The sequence below is a fragment of the Galeopterus variegatus genome, unplaced genomic scaffold (assembly GCF_000696425.1).
Source record: "Galeopterus variegatus unplaced genomic scaffold, G_variegatus-3.0.2 Scaffold3654, whole genome shotgun sequence".
In the NCBI taxonomy this organism is placed as follows: Eukaryota; Metazoa; Chordata; class Mammalia; order Dermoptera; family Cynocephalidae; genus Galeopterus; species Galeopterus variegatus.
Window position 1 is genome coordinate 130318 of NW_007729765.1, and position 22092 is coordinate 152409.

General features: G+C 41.0%; 1 protein-coding gene across 1 annotated transcript; it reads left to right on the forward strand.

Moving 5' to 3' along the window:
* Window positions 1–289: 289 nt before the first annotated feature.
* On the forward strand, window positions 290–22045 carry LOC103601258 (ankyrin repeat domain-containing protein 13A-like). The gene is given in 9 exon segments (XM_008585650.1): window positions 290–352; window positions 557–697; window positions 700–933; window positions 10852–10984; window positions 11758–11882; window positions 14340–14385; window positions 15677–15820; window positions 16500–16689; window positions 21972–22045. Coding segments are annotated over 9 exon segments (1089 nt in total). The 3' UTR covers window positions 21985–22045.
* Window positions 22046–22092: the final 47 nt, after the last annotated feature.

The window sequence follows — 22092 nt, forward strand, 5'->3', positions numbered from 1 at the left end:
GATGCTCAACATCTTACAAAGCACTGGACGACCCCCTCACAAATAATTACACAGTTGGAAATGTGCGAGGTTGAGAAATTCTGATAGATCTCCTTATCATGCAAATATTTGAAGCCACTTCTGCAGGGCTTAAAGTTCCTCTCTTAAAATTGTTTGGAGTTGCCCATTTTCAAAATGGCTTCTGACCAATCCTAGAAGGATCTGCCCTGGTCCAAAAAGGCTGCAAAGGAGTCAGTTGCCGGAATGGTTTTGTCCAGGCCCCTGCTGTCACCCCCTGACTGCAGAACCAATGGAAGAGGCCCAGTTGTGGACCGAACCACCTGGGGTCGCTGAAGAAGGGGGAAAGAGGCTGGTGACGGGTGGACCGAGTTTTCCACGTCGAGATCCAGGGCCACGGGAGGGAACCACAGCTCTGTGTTTTATGCTTCACCGAGTTTCGCGGTGTGGAGTTGGAGGTGGGTGAGACTGAGCGGCCCCCGGGCCCGGTGCCTGGCCTCGCCCCCTCCCGCCGCGGCGTGCGGTGGTTCGCCCCCCCGCACTTCCCCGTTTGGGGCAGTTCGCCTGCAGAAGTCTGTTCGCGAACTGTCAGCTCGGGAGGGAGCGCGGCGGGGCGCGGGGTGGGCGCGGCCGACCCGGTCTCAGACCCGGCCCGCTACCCCGGACCTCCCGCGCGCCCCGCACGCAGCCCGCTAGGCCGCCCGGCGGCGTCCCTCGCTCGTTCGCTCGCCGTCTTGTCCTCTCGCTCACCGGCCGCCGGGTGGGCGGGCGCCGGAGACCCCGCCGGGGCCGCGGCTTCTGGCAGGCGGGCAGCGAGGCCCCGGCTGCGGCCTCCTCGCCATGTCCTCGGCCTCCGATGCCAGCGTCCACTTCCCCCTGCACCTCCTGGTCTGGAACAACGACTACCGGCAGCTGGAGAAGGAGCTGCGGGGCCAGGTGAGGGCGGGGCGGGGCTCTCTCCGGTGGGGGCTGGAGGGGACGGGTAGGGGGTCGTTTCTCTTCCCTGAGCTCATTTCCAGTCCTCTGCCCCGGTGCCCCGCAGACCCCTTCAACTTTGCGGTCGTTGGACAATAATGCTAATAGGACGTTTATTGAGTGCTTACTGTGCCAGACCCTGTGCCAAGGGCTTTTTGTACATTATTTCTTAACCTTTCCAATAACGCTGGGAGGTAGGTACTATTATTATTCTATTTGACAGAGAAGGAAACTGAGGCTCTCAGAGGTTACCTGCCTTGTGCAAGGCCGCTCATACCAAGTCGGGATTTTAAATCAGGACGGCTGACTCCGGAGGGCACCGTCTTAACCACTATTAGGCTCTGCTGCCTCCAAGACATAAGAACAACAGACATTCTTGTAAGGAAGGGCTTGGTTCGTTTTGGAGTCCAGGTTCTAACTCACCCTGTGACCTTGGGCTAGGTATTTTCCCCCTCTGGGTCACATTAACTTATTTGTAGAATGAGGATGTTGGTACTGATGTGAACAAACCCAGTTCTTGACTGATTGATAGGTCTGGGCAAGTCTCAGGAGTTCCCCAGGGAGACTGAAACATAGTCAAGTTTGAGAATCACTGGTGCTCAGGCTCCTTAAAATCCCTTCCTGTTCTAAAGTGCTTTGATTCCTTGTCTTTTATTTATTGCCATGTCTTTAAAGCAGTGGTTCTCAATTAGAGGTGATTTTTGCCCCCCAGGGGACATTTAGCAATGCCTGGAGACATTTTTGATTGTTACAGGTGGGGACTGGGTGCTCCTGGCATCTAGTGGGTAGAGGCCAGGGATGTTGCTTAACATCTTACAGTACACAAGACAACCCTCCACAACAAAGAATTATCTGGCCCCAAACGTCAATAGTGTCTTGGTTGAGAAACTGTGCTTTAAAGGTATCCCAGCAATTCTGGGAGGTATGGGTTACAGGATAACAAATTTAGCAGTTAGAAAAAATTTGCAATTACCCATGAAATCTGGTGTAATTGTTCTTGGCTTTATTCCTTTTATTCAGTGTGTTAAAGACCTGGTTTTTGAATGGTTCAAAATTGACCCTATAATTGTAAAGAAAATTTAGAGGAAAAGGAGCATTGATTTTCTTTCGGTTAGCAAAAATCGAGCAAGGACAGCATCACCATGTTTGGTAAACGATTACTGCTAGGCATGTCCTTGCAACCTGCCATATTTATTTTAAGTTGATTGAGCACCCATGGGAAGTCGAAAGTCCCCTTTTTTCATTTAAAGAAGGATTCCAGACAGAGTACACTTTTATAAGTCATTGTTTTAATTAGTTGAGACATGTTCCTAGACCAAATGATTCACCATTAGGCCTCGCAGTATACCTGATGGTTTAATTCCCTCTCTATTACCAGACGTGGCTCTGAGAGAATCCTTCACCATTTTACTCTTAGCTCTTTCTCTGAGTCTCATCTATTATGCTTAAAAAATGACCAGTTCCGGTTTTTAAGCATCTGCTTCTTTTTGCACCTGTACTTCCTTAGTACAGTGGCTGCCCAGCTTGCAAAATGTTGAAAGTACAAAGAAAGTACCAGAATTAAAATCCTATTTCATAGAGAGGTTCATCATTAAACCACATATTCTTTCAATACTGATGTATGAAAACAGTGGGCTTTCTATTATTTGAAAGTGAAGGAAAGAGTTTAACTGCTTGATAAGATAAGAACAAAGTCTTGGCTTATAATCTGAAGTGTGACACAGTTGAGTTAGCTCTTTTTCCTGCAGCTGTAATGAGAGTGTTCATTGAGAGTTCTCTGTGCCTCTTACCTTGAAAAACGTTAAGGCCATTTGTAATTAGGCAAGTATAATTTTGCAGCACATTTTCCTGGAGTAAATTGGTCCTTAATGCCTTTGACTAACAGGGAGGTCAAGGAAGAATTTTCATACTTGGTAATTATTTGGTTTTGACTCTGTTATTGGTTGTCACTGTGAATCATTTCACGGTATACCAGTTTCCTCTGGCGAAGAGACAGTTGAAGTGTATTCGTGGAGAATGTCTTGACTGTGGAAGCTTGACTGTCGTGACAATTTCAGTCCCGAAACTTGGCCATTTATGGGGTCAGACAGGGCTGGCTTCATGGGCATGAGACCTGTGCAGTTGCACAGGGCCTTGTGCTTGGTTTAATGCTCTGCTTCTACTGTCTTGAAATTCTTTACTATTTTTGAATAAGGGTTTTTTGCATTTTCATTTTTCTCTGGGCCCTGCAAATTATGTAACTGGTTCAGGGTCAAGAATTTGATAATTGATATTATTAAGATACATGGCAGGAAGTATTTTGTTGCTTTCATATTTATCTAGATCCTCTGTTAATTTTGCAAAACAGCCACCCACCTCTGTGGCATGGGGGCATTTGGGTTTGATGGCCAGCACTTATGCTGATTAAGTTGTGAGCCTGGGCATGTTACTTTCCTTTGCTGAATTGTTTCATCACGTGTAATGCCAAAAGCTTATTATTTTGCTAAGCCCCACACTGAAGTGTATTATGTGCAGTCTTAGATTTAATTCTCACACCAGTCCTCTGGGGTGTGTGCTCCTGTGAGTCCCATCTTACAGATGAGGAAACTGAGGTGAAGAGGCTCAGTTGCATGCCTAGCCGGTGGCTGAGCCAGAATTTGAACCCAGAAAGTTGGACTCTCTCCAAATCCTGTATGTGTGTATTTTTTTTTTTTGCAAGAAGCTCAGAAAGAAACTAATATTTAGTTAGCATCAACAATTCATTCATTCATTCCAGAAATATTCATCGAATACCTACTACATTCCAGACACTATTCTAGGCTTTGAGGATGGAATGATAGCAAGTCATACTAATTTTCTGTCCTAGTGGAGCTTGGAATTTTGTGGCAAGAAACAGAATAGTAAATAGGCAAATGAGTATGTAATTAACATAAATACAGATTGTGATTTATATGAAATCAACTATATATCTAGATATTGATATATGTAAATATAGATATATATGTATAAACCTACATGTCTATGTTGATGTATATAAGTATATGTATGTCTTTATCCATAACATATTTTATCTATATAAAATCACATTGAATTATCACAGAAGATCATAGAACACTATTCCCTCTCATTTTGTAGATGAGGCTCAGAAAGGTTAGAGATCTTTCCCAAGGTCAGACAGATGTAAAGATCGGAGCCAAGATTTGAACCCAGGCAGTATTCTACTGGTTCACCAAGTTATACTACTGAGCTCCCTGGTAAGGTGGGAAAGTGGGAGGTAGCAGGGAATGGGATTGCCTAGAATTGATAAGAGTGGTCCAGAAAGACTAACAAAAAGGAGCAAAGTACCACAAAGTCAAAAAGGGGCAAAATATCACAGAACCAGAAAGGGGAAGGAGTTCCTGACTTGGAAAATAGGGGGAGGATTTGAAATTTTCCTTGAGAATTTCCAGGCAAATCCTGTATTCTTAACACCTCTGCTATGCTTCTTTCAGTAACAAAGCCTGCATGTCAGGATTGTAGAGGATCCGAAAGATAACGGATCTGAAAGTGCAAGCATGTAGTAAATGGGAGTGATACCATTGAGAATGAATGAATGAATTGTTGATGCTAACTAAATATTAGTTTCTTTCTGAGCTTCTTGCAAAAAAAAAAATACACGAATACAGGATTTGGAGAGAGTCCAACTTTCTGGGTTCAAATTCTGGCTCAGCCACTGGCTAAGCATGCAACTGAGCCTCTTCACCTCAGTTTCCTCATCTCTAAGATGGGACTTATAGGAGCACCCACAACAGAGGATTGGTGTGAGAATTAGCTGCTGTTAATATAATCATCATTTATAAACCTGGGAATCTAGCTTCTTTTATGTATGATCCAGTTTTTCTATGAGAAACATGTATTGGTTGCATAATTAAAAAATTTCTATCACCCAACAGTAAAACGAGCTGTGAGCCAGTGAATTTCTGCCATCCACTCCTTCATTCCTTCCATCACACGAGTGAGTCTCGAGGCAGGCACACTGGTGGTTGTAAGAATTTTATTTTGTTCCAGGAACAACAGTACTAAAAGAATCAAGTTTATCCCGATGAAGAGGATAAGCACATGTTCCTGTGTGTGTGTGTGTGAGAGCCAGCCCAAGCACCACAGTCTGGCTAATAGCTGGTGTTTGTGTAACTTTGCCATCTATGAGATTGACCTTCAGCATTTGTTCAGCAGTGCCTCTTAACCCATCTTTAATGTTCAGTGGGGTCTTGATGTTGGTTGTTGAAGTTGAAACTGTGCTCTGGTTATGTTGCTTAACTAGAGAGGTCTGTTAACCTCCTTTGGCCTTGAACGCCTTGAAGGGAACAAGGAGTGCTTAAGGGGACAAATGCAAAGGTGAGTGTGTGCACCTTAAGCAGGGTAGGGAAAACCTTGGGACTGGGTGGGGTGGAGGGTGGTAGATGAGGCCTGATTCCAGAACCATCCTGTTAGGAAGCCAGCAGGTGAAAGCACAGCACCCAGGCAAGAGGAAGAGAACATTCCAGACAGCTGCAATACCTGGAGCCTGCCAGGGAACCACCCGGGGTTTTTCCGCCAGCCTGGTGCAGCCCAGGGGAGGCCCCTGGACACACATTCAAGTCTGTGCCTGTTAGCTGGAGGCCTGCAGTGAGCCAGGGGCTGGACATCCAAGACAGAGAGCCTAGTTCCTACTCTCAGTGTGCCCCCTGAGGCCATCAGGACTCAGGCTAACCGCAGGAAAACTCAGGCTAACCGCAGGAAACCGGCCTATGCAATATCTCTTACCACCTGACTTGGGGTGGGGGCCACAGCCGAGGAGGACCAGGGTGTGAAACAGTGAGAGTGGCTGACTGTTGAGAGAAAGGAGGGGCTAGTTGTTAGCCTCTTGCTGGAGGGTTCCCCTTGTACTGCAGAGGTAACAGTGATAGTTTGTGGAGCGCTTATTATGTGCTTGGTACCTAACCGAAGCACAGAAGGGTTAATAATTCACCCGAGGCTATGAGGAAGCTGGAAATGGGGCGCAGGTTGTCTGGCTCTGCAGCTTGCCCTCGAAGCTTGGCCGCTTACTGCCTCTGGAGGAGTATGGCAGAATGGTAAAGAAGGCTTTTGAGCAAGAAAAGTGGATGGGCTTAGATTAGCCAATAGGAAGATGTGCAGAAATCTTATTCCTTGTGTTCTTTTGGGACATTCATAGTTAAAAGGGGTAGCTATTTTTAATCTGATACAGCTCATGGCTGAAGAAACTTAAAGGGAAGACCTAAATGATCAAAAGTGAATTCCAGTTGAATTCTGAAAGCCCTTGCTTTCTGAACTATTATCATCAGTTGAAGATCCTAAGCCCCACTATTAACTGTAATACAATTTAAACAAATCCGTTTTGGGAAGAAAGTAACAGCTTATATGAAATTACATAGTGTGGGTGTATGATAATGAGAACTAACCTTGTTAGTGCTTACCGTGCTGTTGAGCATTGTACTAAGTTAAGGCCTTTACCCTGTAAGAACTCTAAGGTAGGTGTTTTTTTTTGTTCCCATTTTATAAGGGAGCAAACTGAAGCTCAAGAGAAATTAGGCAACTTTTCAAATGGTATATAGATGATAGATTAGTTTCAGGTATTACATATAAACACATACATGTTGATTTTTTAAACACCTTTTTATGTTAAACATTTTTATTGATGTTTAATGTTCACTTATCCCTTAGTCTATCCATTTAAAGTGTACTATTCAATGGTTTTTAGTATATTCACTGAGTTATGCAACCACTGCCACTGTCAAGTTCCAGAACTTTTTCATCACCCCAGAAAGAAACCCCATACCCCTAGCAGTCATTCTGCATTTCTCTCCAACCCTTTCAGCCCCAGCTAACCACTAACCTACCTTCTGTTGTAATAGATTTGCCTATTCTGGACATTTCATATAATTAGAATCATACAATATGGCCTTTTATGTCTGGCTTCTTTGACTTAGCATAATGTTGTGGTTCTTCATTCCTTTTTATGACTTAATAATATTCCATTTTTATAGATACATTATATTTTGTTTATCCATTTGTCAGTTGATGGACTTTTGGGTTGTTCCTACTTTTCGGCTATTATGAATAATGCTGCTGTGCACATTTGCTTGTAAGTTTTTGACTGGGTATGTATATTTCATTTCTCTTGGAGAGGAATAGCTGGGTCATACATATGGTCTCTCTGTGTTTTACTTTTTGAGGAACTGCCAACTCTTTTTCCTTTTTGTCTTTTTTTTCGTGTCCGGCAACGGATCGCAACCCTCAGTGTCGCACCGGACCGGGACGGCAACAGGATCGCAACCCTCGGTGTTGCGCCCGCACCTCGCTCAGCCAGTGAGCGGGAACCGGTCTGTATGTGGGATCCGAACCCTCGGCGGGAGCTCCGCCGTTCTCCCAAGAGGCGCACTGTAGCAGTGCGCCACCGGGCTGGCCCGCTGCCAACTCTTTTTCAAAGTGGCTGCACTACTTTACATTCCAGTTTCTCCACATTCTTGCAACACTTATTGTCTGTCTTTTAGATTGTAGCTATCCTAGTGGGTGTGAAATGGTATCTCACTGTGGTTTTGATTTGCATTTCTCTAACAGTTAGTGATGTTGAGCATCTTTTCATGTGCTTATTGACGAGTTGTACATCTTCTTTGAGAAATGTCAGTTTAAATCCTTTGCCCATTTTAAAATTGAGTTATTTGACTTTTTATTGTCGAGTTATAAGAGCTTTTCATGTATTCTGTATACTAGGCCCTTATCAATATATGATTTGCAAATATTTTCTCCCATCTTGTGGGTTGTCTTTTACTTCTTCCTTTCCAATATGGATACTTTTTAGTTCTTTTTCCTGCCCAATTGCCCTGGTTAGAACCTCTAGTGGGAGGGTAATTCAAAAAGGTTCACAGAAAGATTCATGTTATCTTTTGGTTCTGTTTTTCCACATACTTTTTGAAGTGCCCTCATACAATGTTGAATAGAGTAGTGAAAGAGGATATCTTTGTCTTGTTCCTTATTTTAGGGGGAAAGCATCGAGTCTTTCACCATTAAGTAAAATGTTAGCTATGGGTTCTTCATAGATACTCTTTGAGGAAGTTCCCTTCTATTCCTAGTTGGTTGAAAGTTTGTTTTTGTTTTTGTTTTGTATCATGAAAGGGTGTTGGATTTTCTCAAATGCTTTTTCTGGGTCTGTTGAGATGATCGTGTGTCTTTGTTTCATTCTGTTCATGTGGTGTGTTACATTAATTGATGATCAGATGTTAAACTACTCTTGCATTTGTAGGATAGACCTTACTTGGTCATAGTATATAATAACCCTTTTTATATGTTGGGGAATTTGGTTTGTTCATATATTGTTGAGGATTTTTGCCTGTATATTCACAAGAGATATTAGTCTTGTGTTTTTCTTATGATGCATCTGTCATCTGGATAATACTGGGCTCATACTGTGAGTTGAGAATTTTCCTTCTTCTTCTATTTCTTGGAAGAGTTTGTAAAGAATTGGTATTAATTCTTCTTTAAATGTTGCATGGAATTTACTAGTGAAGCCATCTGGGGCTGCTTTTCATGGTGGAGAGTTTTTAAATTACTGATTCAATCTTTTTGCTTGCTATAGATTTATTAATATTTTCTATTTCTTCTTGAGTCACTTTTGCTAGTTTGTGTCCTTCTAGGAATTTGTCTTTTTTATCTGTTATCTAACTTGTTGACGTACAGTTGTTCACAGTATTACTGTATAATCCTTTTTATTTCTGTAGAGTTGGTAATAACATTTTCTCTTTCATTCCTGATTTTAGTAATTTCAGTCTTCTCTCTTTTTTTCTTGGTCAATCTAACTAAAAGTGTGTCAATTTTGTTGACATTTTCAAAGAACCAGCTTTTGGTTTTGTTGATTTTCTTTATTGTTTTTCTTTTTCTTTTGGCAGCTGGCTGGTATGGGGACCCAAACCCTTGATCTTGGTGTTGAAACACCACATTCTAACCCAGCTAACCAGCCAGCCTCTGTGTTGTTTGTCTATTTTCTGTTTTACTCATTTCCCCTCTAATCTTTATTCACCCATTGTTTTTAAATCATATTCTCACTATAATATATTATATTTTCTCTCCCCTCATTTCAAGTGAGAAAGGGACAGGAGGCTATGAAGAGTTATAATTAGTTAAGCAAAATGTGCTGCTCTATGGCTTATACACATGTTTTTTCTATGGTCCAAAATAGAAAAAAGTTAACAACTTAATGTATTTGGTTTTTATATTGTACATCATATCTGACCATTGCCTAGGAGCTTGAGTGTTAATCCTTAGTCTGAGATGTTAGTTTTGTTCTGGGGTGTGAGTTGCAGTAAGTAGAGTTTCTCCTTTCATGTGATAAATATTGTTAAGCACCTCTTCTATGGCAGGCAGTGTGCTAAACCTAGCACCTTTCACGGGGATTGAATTTGTTGCATAAGAAAATGCTTAGTTTATATAATAGATGTGTAGGAAGATAATGGGTTTGCTAATTATTTCTTTCTTGCTAAACTTCAACTGTGTTCATAGCTTATAAATTCATAGCCTTGTTACTTTAAAGAAGACAATTATTTAATGCAAGTTAGAGACTACGGTGGTGGAAGCTGGGAAATATAAGATTTGGATCCCTTTGGAATTTTCAGTGTCTTTGGTGCAATGAGCAAGCCATACCCTTGGGAAAAGTCAGGGCATCTGGGAGGTGGTGTGGACCATGTTCCAGGGGATACAATGGTATTTCAGCTCCTGGGAGGTCCAGGAGGACTTGTGTTCAGCTAGCAGAATGTCTTCAGCCACTTTTATTATTCCTTGATAACGGTTCTTATCTTCGCTGTATGATAGCTATGACATAATTTTAGCAAAACAAAGAGATCCATTCAATAGCTATTGGATTGTGTTTGTTCATTCACAGTCCTGCTTCACTTTCCCGTGGCACATTCTGTATATCTGCGGAGACTGCAGTTAGTGCCTGGGCAACTTGCATCTCAAATGAAGATAAAGCATATTTTCTAAGAAGTATTATAGCGTTTAAAATGCTTTTACATTCCAGAAGTCCCATGGCAGTTTATTGTGTCCTTGGAAGAACTTTCAGAGCTGTGTTTTGCAGCAGTGCCCAGTTATTCAGACTTAGCTTACACCAGAGAAACTGCTGCTCGGTTCTGGAGACCCAGTGTGGGTACCAAAAGGAAGACCAGAGCAGCAGAATAGGAATAAAGAGATAAAAGCCAAATATGTATGTCTAGCATGGAGAAGAAAACCCTCAAGGGCATGGCCTGAAGTGATGTGTGTGTGTTCTTACATTTTTGTATAAATATATCTACATATATGCCTGGCATCTGTAAGACCTGCTGGTGCTACTGGATTTTATGTGCTACTTCAGGGCACTTGTAACTCAATATTCAGTATTGAGAGTGTTGTTTCGGTGGGAATCCGTCTAGAGAATGTAATTTTATTTTGACCCAAATTATCTTTTGTACTTTCAGTTTTGATCAAAGTCTTGCACTTCCTGTTCTAGACTTGAATGCCGATATGTGCTTCAGAAATCCCCCACTTTCCATGTCATACTGTGTTGCATTTCATGAAAGCTCCTAGCCTTATTTAGACTGAATTTGAGTGCTGTTGAGAGGTTAAAGTTGTGTTGGATATTCTGAGGCCTATTGCGAATGTTAATTTATTAGGCACTTAACTTTATAGAAAAGGAACTCAGTAACTATCATCTTTATTTATAGTCCCCAAATTTGTACTTTGTGTCTATATGCAAACATAACCTTTTACATATGTTCCTGTAATGAATGTATAAATATTGTATTCTATTTTTTGTATTTAATCTATTTCTCAAGCATATTTCCATGTTTTCATGAAATATATCCAATGATATAGATGCCTGTGTTTATTTCACAGAATGTGGAGGCTCTGGATCCACGAGGTCGAACATTATTGCATCTTGCTGTTTCTTTGGGACATTTGGAATCGGCTCGAGTCTTGCTTCGACATAAAGCAGATGTGACAAAAGAAAATGGTCAGGGATGGACAGGCATGTATACTTTTAAAATAATTTAAAGTCATTAATTTTGTTTTTTCTTTCTGAGTAAAGGCCAGTCTCAATCATAGTTCTCAGAGTCATCTTTATTTTAAGACTGTTCCTCTCTTGGGACTGGGGTGGGTGCAAGGAGCTGGAGCTGGGATGCAGGCTCCCCATGTGCAGTACAATGGCCTGAATTGTACTCATCCTGAAACAGCTCTCGGTGCAAACTCTTCCCACTCTACATGAGTGTGAAGACAAGTTCTACTCCGGGAATATGGTGGTAACTCCACTGAATCCATCACGATAGGCAAAAATCAAAAAGAAATTATGGCTAGAAATAGCTTCTTCCAGTAAATCCTGGCATTTCACTTTTATGTAAACTTTGTTACTGTTGGTCAGAGGAATTTTGTGTTGACTGAGCGAGGATACTCATAAGCATGAGCCCTGCCTTCCAGATCTACATGTCACCAGAGTTGTGTGATTGCACAGTTAAAGCCAGCTCTCTGAAAATGTTGGCAGGATATCAGAACCAGCAGTAAGAGGGGGGGTAGGGGTACGGTGGATAGGGTTTGATCAAGAGGCTAAGAGTGCTCTATTTTCTTTTTACTCAGTTAAGAGCTAGCAGTCAGAAGTCATGGTAATAAACGATCAGGTTGGACTCTCTCCCTCTTTGAAGAAAATGTTGGTTTTTGATCTGTACAGATAGTTTTCAGACTGGCTGTGGAATTTGTCAGAAAGTATGAGAATACTTGGTGATTAAATTTCACCCTTTTGTTTTCCAGTTTTACACGAGGCTGTGAGCACTGGCGATCCCGAGATGGTGTACACAGTTCTTCAGCATCGAGACTACCACAACACATCTATGGCTCTACAGGGAGTTCCTGAGCTGCTCCAAAAAATTCTTGAGGTATCGATAAAAATGTGGCATGCCGTAACTTGAACTAAATGCTGATAAAATAGCTGGAGACATAGTTTGATATCCTTGTGTGCCTTCCTAAAGCGGTTTATGAATAGTGAAGACGATGTATTGAGTACCAAATAGTGTTATTCCTTGCCTTTCCAACTTATTGAATTTTGGGGTCTTTTACAAATTACATTTCCAGATCACTGGGCCTACCCTTTTAAGTGTTATTTAAAAATTATAACTTGGCCGGCTAGTTAGTTCAACTGAGTAGAATGCTGCCTTGTAACACCAAGGTCAAGGGTTCAGATCCCAGTACTAGCCAGCCACCAAAAAACACAACAAAATTTAAAAAAAAACTTAAGGAAAATGGACATTAATCACAATTAATTTGTCTAAGTGCTTGCTTTCTTAAAAGTAGCACTCTGAGCATAGGTAATCTCAAGGAAGTTGTAATGAGCATCATTACTGTGCAGGAATGTTGAGGGCCTGTTGAGGTTCAGAGGTCTGTATGTAACTTCTCCTTGTTAACCATTACTATTTTATGGTTTCTGATCCATTGCCTTTATTTATATGCAGCTATTGGCTTTGGGCAGTTTATTTGTCTTACGAATTAAAGTGAATGAGCACTATGACATTCAGAGGCCTTTCTTTTTTTTTTTTTTTTTTTTTTTTTAATAGGGTTAAGGGGATCTTAACCCTTGGCTTGGTGTTGTCAGCACCACGCTCAGCCAGTGAGCAAACCGGCCATCCCTATATAGGATCCGAACCCGTGGACTTGGTGTTATCAGCACCACACTCTCCCGAGTGAGCCACGGGCTGGCCCCCAGAGGCCTTTCTTAAAAACATTTACTTCTACATTCATGGATTGTTTTGAATAATGTTTGCCATTCCTCAGATAATCTTTGTTATTTGAGAGAACAATCTTATTGGTAAACCATGTGCAATATTCCCAGGGCAGCAGGTGACAAGAAAGTATCAGTGGTTCAGTTTTCATGTTGTTTATTTTCAATTTAAGCACAGAAGCGAGCTCCCCCAAATATCTATAAAGTTATTTGCTAGATAGGTTAGCTTTACAACTTTAGTTAAAACATAATTTGTGAGAAAAATTAATAGCTAATGAGAAAAGGAGCAACTTTTTTATAATTATGGCAATCATTGTTCATTATTTGAGCACTCCTTTTAAAAAAAAAATTTCTCTGACACTTAAGCTAAATCATGCCTAAGATATTCATTTCCCATGTACTAAAATGAAACTTCTCATGAAATATGAAGTAGTTGCATGCATTGTTTTAAAAATAGGTGTGTATTTGTGAGTGTGCAAAGATCACATGGATTATTGTTTTCTTATCTAACTTACTATAAGAGGAAATAAAAACATCATTTGCCCATTTGACAAAACAGAAAATGACTTATTTAACATGGGGTCACAAAATTTAAAAATTCAGTGTTAAGGATTTTCTTTTTTTACCTGTATTAATCCATAACAGTGGACTGCACTGAATTGTACTCTCTGCTTGAAGTTATAGACAGTCCCAAAATGACCTGTGTTCTTAGTGGCACCAGAGGCTATTGTTGATGTTTTGTCTTTCGACAGTGGCTTCTTATAACAGAGCCAGCCTATCTTATCAGCCACCTCTTGGAGGTTATCTTTGCCCATCATTGGAATCCTGGCTGGTTTTACTCCAGGCTAGATTCCTGGTCTACCTGCCTTGTTCTTTTGTTAAAAACTATGGCAAAGCCTTGAGAGTTTGAAGGAACAGAAAAACACCTGGAATCTCTAGAATTTCTCTTCTGGGATGGAACTGTTGAATTTCTTAAGTAGCTCTTCAAGAATTTTCTAGAAGAATTGATGGTAGATAAGAAAATAATCCTAAATATGGCTGCTCTGGTTGTGTAAAACCTCAGGAAGCCAAATTCTAAAAGTTTAATAGGAAAGTGGGGCAAAATCTTCTGTTAACTAGAGGGAAAATCCACTTCCCAGGGAAATGATGTCTAGCAGCCTCTTTTAGTTTCACAGTGTGGCAAAGCACTTCCCAGCGCACAAAGCCTTTTGCAGTCAAGTTCCCCATAGAACAGATGGAATTGGCATTCCTTGTCTTTGCTCAGAATAGTCTGTTAACCACAGTGGTGGCAGTACTTAAGGCTGTCTTCCCAGGCTTGTCTTTCTGTTACTGTTAGTAACCTGATTGAACCCCCAAGTCAGGTTTGACTTATAATTATCCCCTTCCAATCTTGTTGCTTTCTGTTAACTTTCTTAACTGTCTGGACATAGTTTATACCAAGGTAAAATAACAGCCTGAATATGAAATAAGTGTTTATTTCAGTGAGTTTACTCTTTTGTTTCTTCTTATTTTCTCTGTTCTCCTTTAATTTTTTAAAAACCTTTTTAATCCTTACTGTGTTTGTGTCTAGTTATTAATGCCAAGGGTAATCTATTTTAAACCATTGTCTGTCCTTCAGGCCCCGGACTTCTATGTGCAGATGAAATGGGAATTCACCAGCTGGGGTGAGTGGCTGTAGGCTTGCCATTTTTTTGTTTCTGAATTTACTTAGCCTGAATGTAGGCTTATTTTTTTTCTTTATAAAAGTTACACGTATTTTTTTTTTTTTTTTTAAAAATTTCCCGTTTTTTTTTTTTTTTTTTTAAATCTAGGAAATGTATAGAGAAGAATGAGGAAAAATAATCACCTCTAGTCCCACTTCAACACAACTACTGTTAACACTTTGGGTCTTTTCCTTCTAGTCTTTTCTTCCATGCATAGGATCTTTCCCCTCCAACATTTAGAAATATAGTATATGGACAGTTTTGTCTTCTTTCATTGCTTATAGCTGACCTTTATCCATATTAATAGTTTTTTTCTTTCTTTTTTTAGGGGCTGGGTGGCTGGCCAGTATGGGATCTGAACCCTTGACCTTGGTGTTACAACACTGTGCTCTAACCAACTGAGCTAACTGGCCAGCCCCATATTATTTGCCTTTAAAATGTCACTTTAAATTGTTAAAATTTTAATAAGTAGACTTACTATAATTTACTCATTTCCTTATGTGGTTCAGCGTGCTTCTTTTTAACCTGTTATTCTAAGGAAGAAGATGAGGTGAATATTGGAATTGCTTATTTTTTACAAAATGGATGTATTTCTCTGAAGTATTATGTAAGGCAATTGACTGACAGTATATTCATAGAAGTTCTACTTTTATTTCTTGTAGACCGGTTAATGATAACTCCTAATTCCCAGGGTATCAGCCATTTTCATTTCCAGACTTCTCTTTCAGGTGGGAAGTCATATTTGTAATGAAACATGTAAACAAGTAAAAAGAATATAAAAGAAGAGAACTTCAGATTGTTCTGAGAAACAAAGGAATTCTTTTCTAATGCAGATAATCACTCTGATTTAGGTTTTGTTAAAAAGTGGCATATTTTAGACATTTGATATTTTGAATGGTGTCTATGACAATAATGGTAGGCCCCTGCCATATGGCCAGAGTAGCACATGTGAATAGCAGAGGCCAGATAGATGTACTCTAGAGCCCTGGTGGGGGTCAGTCAGTGGGGTTCATTTCGGGATTGAGAATACTCTTGGGAAATTCGTTTAGAGTTTTCTCTGAACAGAAGGTCCATTTTTATTTTTTAAGAGCAACTTCCTTTATAGTGAGCATGGGAGCCAAGAAGTCCAGTCCTCTTTGATGGTCACATCTCACTACTTCTCTCCTTTTATTAAAGTCGTATCCTGATTTCTTGGCCTGGGTGTTCTGCTTCACCCTTGGGTTTTTCTCAGTAGTACACTTCTCTCCTCCAGTGCCCTTGGTTTCCAGAATATGCCCAAACGATGTCTGTCGCATCTGGAAGAGTGGTGCCAAATTACGTGTCGATATCACATTGCTGGGATTTGAAAACATGAGCTGGATAAGAGGAAGGCGTAGTTTTATTTTTAAGGGAGAAGGTGAGTGATTCTGTTTTAGTAATCACTGCTCAACGTAAATTACAGAATGAATTTTAACCGTCAAAGCATGTTCACATTCTTGTGCCTTATCTGTCTGATCCTACCTAGGGCATTTTGTTGTTGTTGTTATTTTTATTAATTATTCAGCTCTCCATCTCTATCTTAATTCTTGTCTGGGTAGTTCCCTTGCACATGTCATTTACCACCCAAAACTGTTACCCTGTGACACGTGTCTGTCTCACTCTCCTGAGCCCTTGAGTACAAGCCTTCTATTGTGTATCTGTATATTCTCTCCATAGTCAGGCATGATATGATCTTCCTGAATGGAGGGTAAGAAATGGCCTTGCTCACCCAATGTTGTGCATAAATAATTTATATTAATTCTGTAATAATATATTTTATAAAGGAAATATATGAAATGTGTTGCTAGTAAAGAGTATGAAATATTTTAAAATTCTGCGTCTTTGGGGAAGATGGCCCAGAGCCTCCTATGAGTTGTGGAAAGCCGGCCAGATAATCCCTGTGCAGGTAGGTAATTGATAATCTGTACTCTTTATGTTTTATCAGATAGTGCCTGGGAGGAAAAATTTGAAAGATGATGCATTTCAACATATGAGGCTTCCTTGTTTTTGCGTCTTTCTTGCATTGTGCTTAATTATGCCATTGTTTCCAATAACAGACAACTGGGCTGAGTTGATGGAAGTCAACCATGATGACAAAGTGGTCACCACTGAACATCTTGACCTTTCCCAGGAAATGGAACGCCTCACTCTGGACCTGATGAAGCCAAAAGGCAGGGAGGTTGAGAGGCGGCTCACAAGCCCAGTCATTAACACCAGCCTTGACACTAAAAATATTGCCTTTGAAAGGTATGAATTGAGACTCCAAATTTTAATGTCTAATCCCCCTTCTGCCATCTTTGGTGATGTGTATGTATTAATTAGAAATTATGGATGGATTGGGATTTTTCTAATGTGGGTGGGTTTTAATAGTATTTTTATTTAATAGTATTTTTTCTAATACTAGGGGGTTTTAAGATTGATATCCACTCTAACCAAATAGAAACCATAGCTGACACCCTACACTGTCTGTCATTTTTATAGCATAGTGGTTAAGTCTTGGAGAAATGTTTTCATATTCTTTTATGAGCCCTTTCTAGTGGATTTTATTCGAATCTTATTTTTCTTTTGGTATTTGTGGATCCACAACACTCCCTAGTCCCAAACCATAGAGTTTTGAGTTTCCAGAAACTAAAATTGACCCAGTATTGAATTTGATTGTACGATATTAGTCAGTCAAATTCACACTTGCTATATAGTTAAACTTGGTTCTTTTTCTCTCCGTGAGGCCTAATAGTTTAGAGCAAAAGTCTGGAGGGGGTTCAGTTCTGTTCCAGACTCAAGAAGAATTCTTTGCAGATGTCTGTGTCTTGGTTAATCTGGATGAGAACACCGTCACTAGTCATCTGTCTCTGGGTCACACAGAGGGCATAGAGGGACTTTGAGTGTAAGGGAAGTAGAGGCTGTCATAGCTGTTAGCCTCAGTATTTCTACTGTGGACACACTGAACCTGGGGAGTCCAAAGAGCCAGAGCCCTTAGAATTTGCCTAGGATTTCACATCCAGCTCTCTGTAATGAAAGTAACATAACCTGAGCTAAAATGGACACTATTATCCTGGATTTAGGCTTTTTTTCTCTTGATGAATATACTAACTGCCCTCTCTTTTTATTTTTCTTTTCTTCTTTGTTTCCAATGTAAAATTAGTTAATAAAACTGAGGGATTTCTGTTCATTCAGACATAGAACTTGTTATATGCCCTTTTCTTCTAATTTAGATGAAGCTCTGGAATTTAGGGTATCTGTAGCAGAAGAAAAAAACTGAATGCCTAGCCTGTGTAGTGTCCAGGTGCTGCTGCTACTGCTTTGGTAGGAGTAATAACATCCCTCAAGACAGGATCAGTTCTCTCTCGCCAGCCTTCTTGCACTGGCCTAGCCAGTTGACAGCTGTTGTCTTCCAGGGACAGCAAGGTTTAGGGACTGACCACAGCTTTGTCTGGAAGGGTCTTAGAAAGACATGTCCAGGCTTCAGCGTACTCCTCTGCAGACAGGAAGGGTACCTTCAGCTTGGGACTCTGTTCATGATGCTGCAAGATGAAAGAGGCCGCCACCACTGCTGCAGCCCTTCAGCAGCAAGGAGAGTTGGATAAACTGAGTCCATCAGCAGAGCTTTGGGCGAGTGGCCTAATCTCTTCAGTGTTCTGTTTCCTTAGCTGAAAAAATAAGGGGGTGAATCTAGAGATGAAGTCTCTGAAGTCTGAGACTCTAAGATGTCATGAGAAGGGCCATTGTTCCCTGTGCAGTTCATCAGCAGAATTGCTAACGTCATTGTTTGTTATTAAGTGTGATTTATGAAGAGAAGGTGATGATTACTGGCTGTTACCCACTGTGTATAGATGGGAATGATAGCACATTCCATTTGTACTGAGGACTAAGGCATGTTTTGTATTTGTATGGCCACAGGGTTTTCAAGTTGTTTAAGCTAACTTTCCTTTTGCAACTGACAGTGGGTTGCTGAGAGAGAAGTTGTGGAAGACAGCTGCTTTTTTTTGTGGAGCTCAGAATTAAATGTGTGATCAGCGAGCTTGTCATGCATTGGGCAGGGATTTGAGTCACTCTTGTGTGTGAGCATTGCTGGTACAAAAAGTGCGCACATCTTCTAACCAGATGTGTGAGTGTTCATTTGACTGGATTTGGAAGGTGTGGCTCTCCCTCATTTTAGGATAATCACTTTTGTCCATTTCTTCCTTCTGGTACTGGGAGCTTGATGCTTGTAAATTAATACTCTCACCAGATTAATTTTTGGTCTTTATGTTCTCTGGTTGTAGTTTGGATTTTTTGCCTTTCTGAAAGATTATGCTCAAACAAAACACTCCCTGCCACCTTCAGAACCTTTCTCAAAATTGTGTTGCAGCTGCCTGGACACAGTGCCTGCTAAGTGGCCTTGGTATGGTGGGCTCAGTGGAGACAGGCAGAAATGAAAAGGCACAGGAAGGCAGGGTGTTCTGTCATCTTTAGATGCCTCTGCATGCAAACTTTATCTAGAGCCAAGCAGTCATTAGGATCTTGGTTTCAAAACAGGGAGTAGATGTTGAGTTTAATAACTAAACTGGTGTCAGAGTGTGGAAATGCAAAGGGCAGCAGAAGGCCAGGGCTGCCAAGAGAGCAGATGGGGGAGTGAGCATCTTGGTGGTCTCTCAGGAGAAGAGCAAAGCCCAGACTTCTCAGCACATGTGAAGGATGACATGCAGCAGACAGCCATCCTTCAGTCCCTCAGAAGCCTCTGTGCTAGGAAACGATGATTTCCCATGCCAAGATTATCAAGAAACTTTTTTTGTGTGGCTGGCTGGTATGGGGATCTGAACCCTTGACCTTGGTATTACGAGGTGGCACTGTAACCAACTGGGCTAACAGGCCAGTCCTTAAGTGACTTAAGCAGAGAGGAGGAACTGAGGATGGAATGAAGGGAAATATCTCAATTTTCAATTATTGATGACTAAAGGGGACTGTGGCTTATTAATCAGTCAGATGTGGTCCCTAATCCCCCTGACAATTATTTTGTTTCTGAAGTATAAGTCGGAGATGGCATTTGGTGTAATCTCTTTAGGATTCTTCTCTTTCCCTCCGTGGGCCATGTTGTGCTAATTGCAGACAGCTCATAGGAGAATGAGAACTCTGGTTCCTCCTTTCTCTGATGGGCTAGAATACACACATAACCTCATTACATGCCATCTGGAATGATTTCATTTACTAAATCCCATTAGAAGAAAAGCAAACCATTTAGAAACATCACAATGCAAATAACAGCATATGTTCTTTGTGACTTGGCTACCCTGCTGCCATTCCCTGAGCTTCCTGCTTGACATCCCACTTCACTTGGGGGTCAGAGCAAAAGGCAGGCTGTTGCCCTCCACAGGGCCACTTGGAGCTAGGATGTGATGTCCTAGACAAATGGCAGGGCTGGTCAGGGCTCCCCTGTGAGTGGTACCATTTCCCAGGGTGAGCTGCTTTGAAAAGAATCAGAGCCTTTTGGCTGCTCTTGGTTCTTAAATATGACATTTTTCTCAGGAGTATGTTGAGTTGAAGAACTGGGATTTGGGGCACATTACCAACTCTGCAGCTGCTGCTGGAATGCTGGGCTACTTTAAAAGTAGTTCCACAGAGCTGGAATCAACAGCTGGGCTGGAAAACCACTTTTCATGTCCTTTCCCCTGGTGCACCAGACCTGATAAAACATGTGACTCATAAGCCATTCTGCAGGCATTAGCAGCCTCTCCAAGCAGCTCACCACAGTGATGAGCTCCTGCCCCAGTGCTCTCTTCCAGGTGCAGGATGGTCTGTGCCTCATTGTTCTAAGAATTCCTTGATTGAGATGTGGCTGCTTATGGAGATAGAGCTGTGACATCCGTGCCCACAATTAAGATGACCCAGATAAATGCTCTGACCCAGATACCACCTTGCAGCAAGCCCTTGGATGCTGGTCATCTTCACTCACTTCTTTAGGACAGCTGTCCAATAAATGTCCCCACCTTTGTCCCCCATGCTGGCAGTTTTTGTAAAGAAGCCAAGACTGGAGGCTTTCTATGCCCTGGATGAGGCAAATTGATTAATTACTGTGGGAGGGGGGTGGGGAACGCTTAAGCCATCTGTCATTGATAGCATCCTTTTGTGGACAATAGGACCAAGACTTCCAAGTGTCCTTCACTAACTTAAGCTGGGGGGAAAAAACTGTAAAGGCTGCAGGGATAAATCTGAATGGCATGTTGTACATGTAGAAATTTGTGGTGTTCACTTTTTATCAGAACTAAATCCGGATTCTGGGGCTGGAGGACAGATAAAGCAGAAGTTGTTAATGGTTACGAAGCAAAGGTAAAAGGAAATTCTTAAAATAAGATTTAATATAGCTATTTAGCTTCTATGCAAATGAGGAGTCTGTTCACATTTTCTCATGCATCTGTGCCATGAAGATGCTCTGGGGAATAAGTATACTATCTAATATATCTTTCACTTGGATTTTTAATTTTATCTTATTTGACTTTCAGAAAATGGGGTAGCATGTCCTAAGGGGGTCTCTAGCTATGCTGTAGAGAAACAATGTTGTACCTGTTGTCCCAGTGGGAATGACAAGCTAGTCACTTCTTTAAAAAAAGAAAAAACAGAAAGAATTGAATTTAACGTGCTTGTTTATCTTTTTTTATAACCTGAGTGGTTAAAAAAAATATTGTGTAGTTAGTAGCTCTTATGACTCTCTGTTTTTTAAATCAGCTTAATTGTAATCAATAGGATTGCAGCCTATTTTCATAATATACATGAATTTAAAACATAATTATAATAGTGGAGATGACTGACTGTTAATCAAACTATCTGGCATTTCATCAACTGGAAAGCTCTGTTTCCTGGCCTTTTCCTTGTCCTGCAGTATAGCAGGGATTGACGGCTCGCGGTGATTGAGCCAGGTGCTGCAGGGTCCTCTGGTGGCCTCTGAGTGAGCAAAGAAAGCTTACATCGTGCTCAGCAAGATACATTTAGAAACAGTCATTCTAGTGCTGAGTGTGTTCTCTGCAGCTTTGAACATTGGGAATCCACATATGGCATATACAGTTAATTCTCTGTTAACTATTGCATTTGATTTTCCACACCACCGTATTCCTTAGCCAACCTTGATAACAGACCATTTATTCTTGCAGTTATAATTTTTTGGCAATGTATGGAATACCTTATGATGACCGCAAATGAGTAGCTGTAGGTGATACAGGCTTGGGTACTCTAGTACAATAGAAATCCAGGTGGGAAACTGAAATTGCAGGGCATTTTTTGAGATTGTTTAGCAACAAGAAGGGCAAGTAGGAAGATGCAGCCTGTCACTGTTAACTCCTCGGTATTAAAACTGTCAAATACGGAAAATAACTGCTGATGCATTCCTAAGTTGATAGTTTGCATAATTTCCCTAAAGGATCCTAATGATTGTTAACCATTTTTCATTTTTATTTTGCTGGATTTTTTTTTTTTTGGCTTCAGCATTCTTGCTCTTGCTATGCTATTTTTTGAGTTTTGATTCCCCGTGTCATTGTTCTCTTTTGCACACATCTCTCAAGGTGTACACAGTAAACAATGTGAATGTGATAACGAAAATACGTACAGAACATCTGACCGAGGAGGAAAAAAAGAGATATAAAGGTAATCCCTCCCTCCCACCTCCTTTTTTTTTTTTTTTTT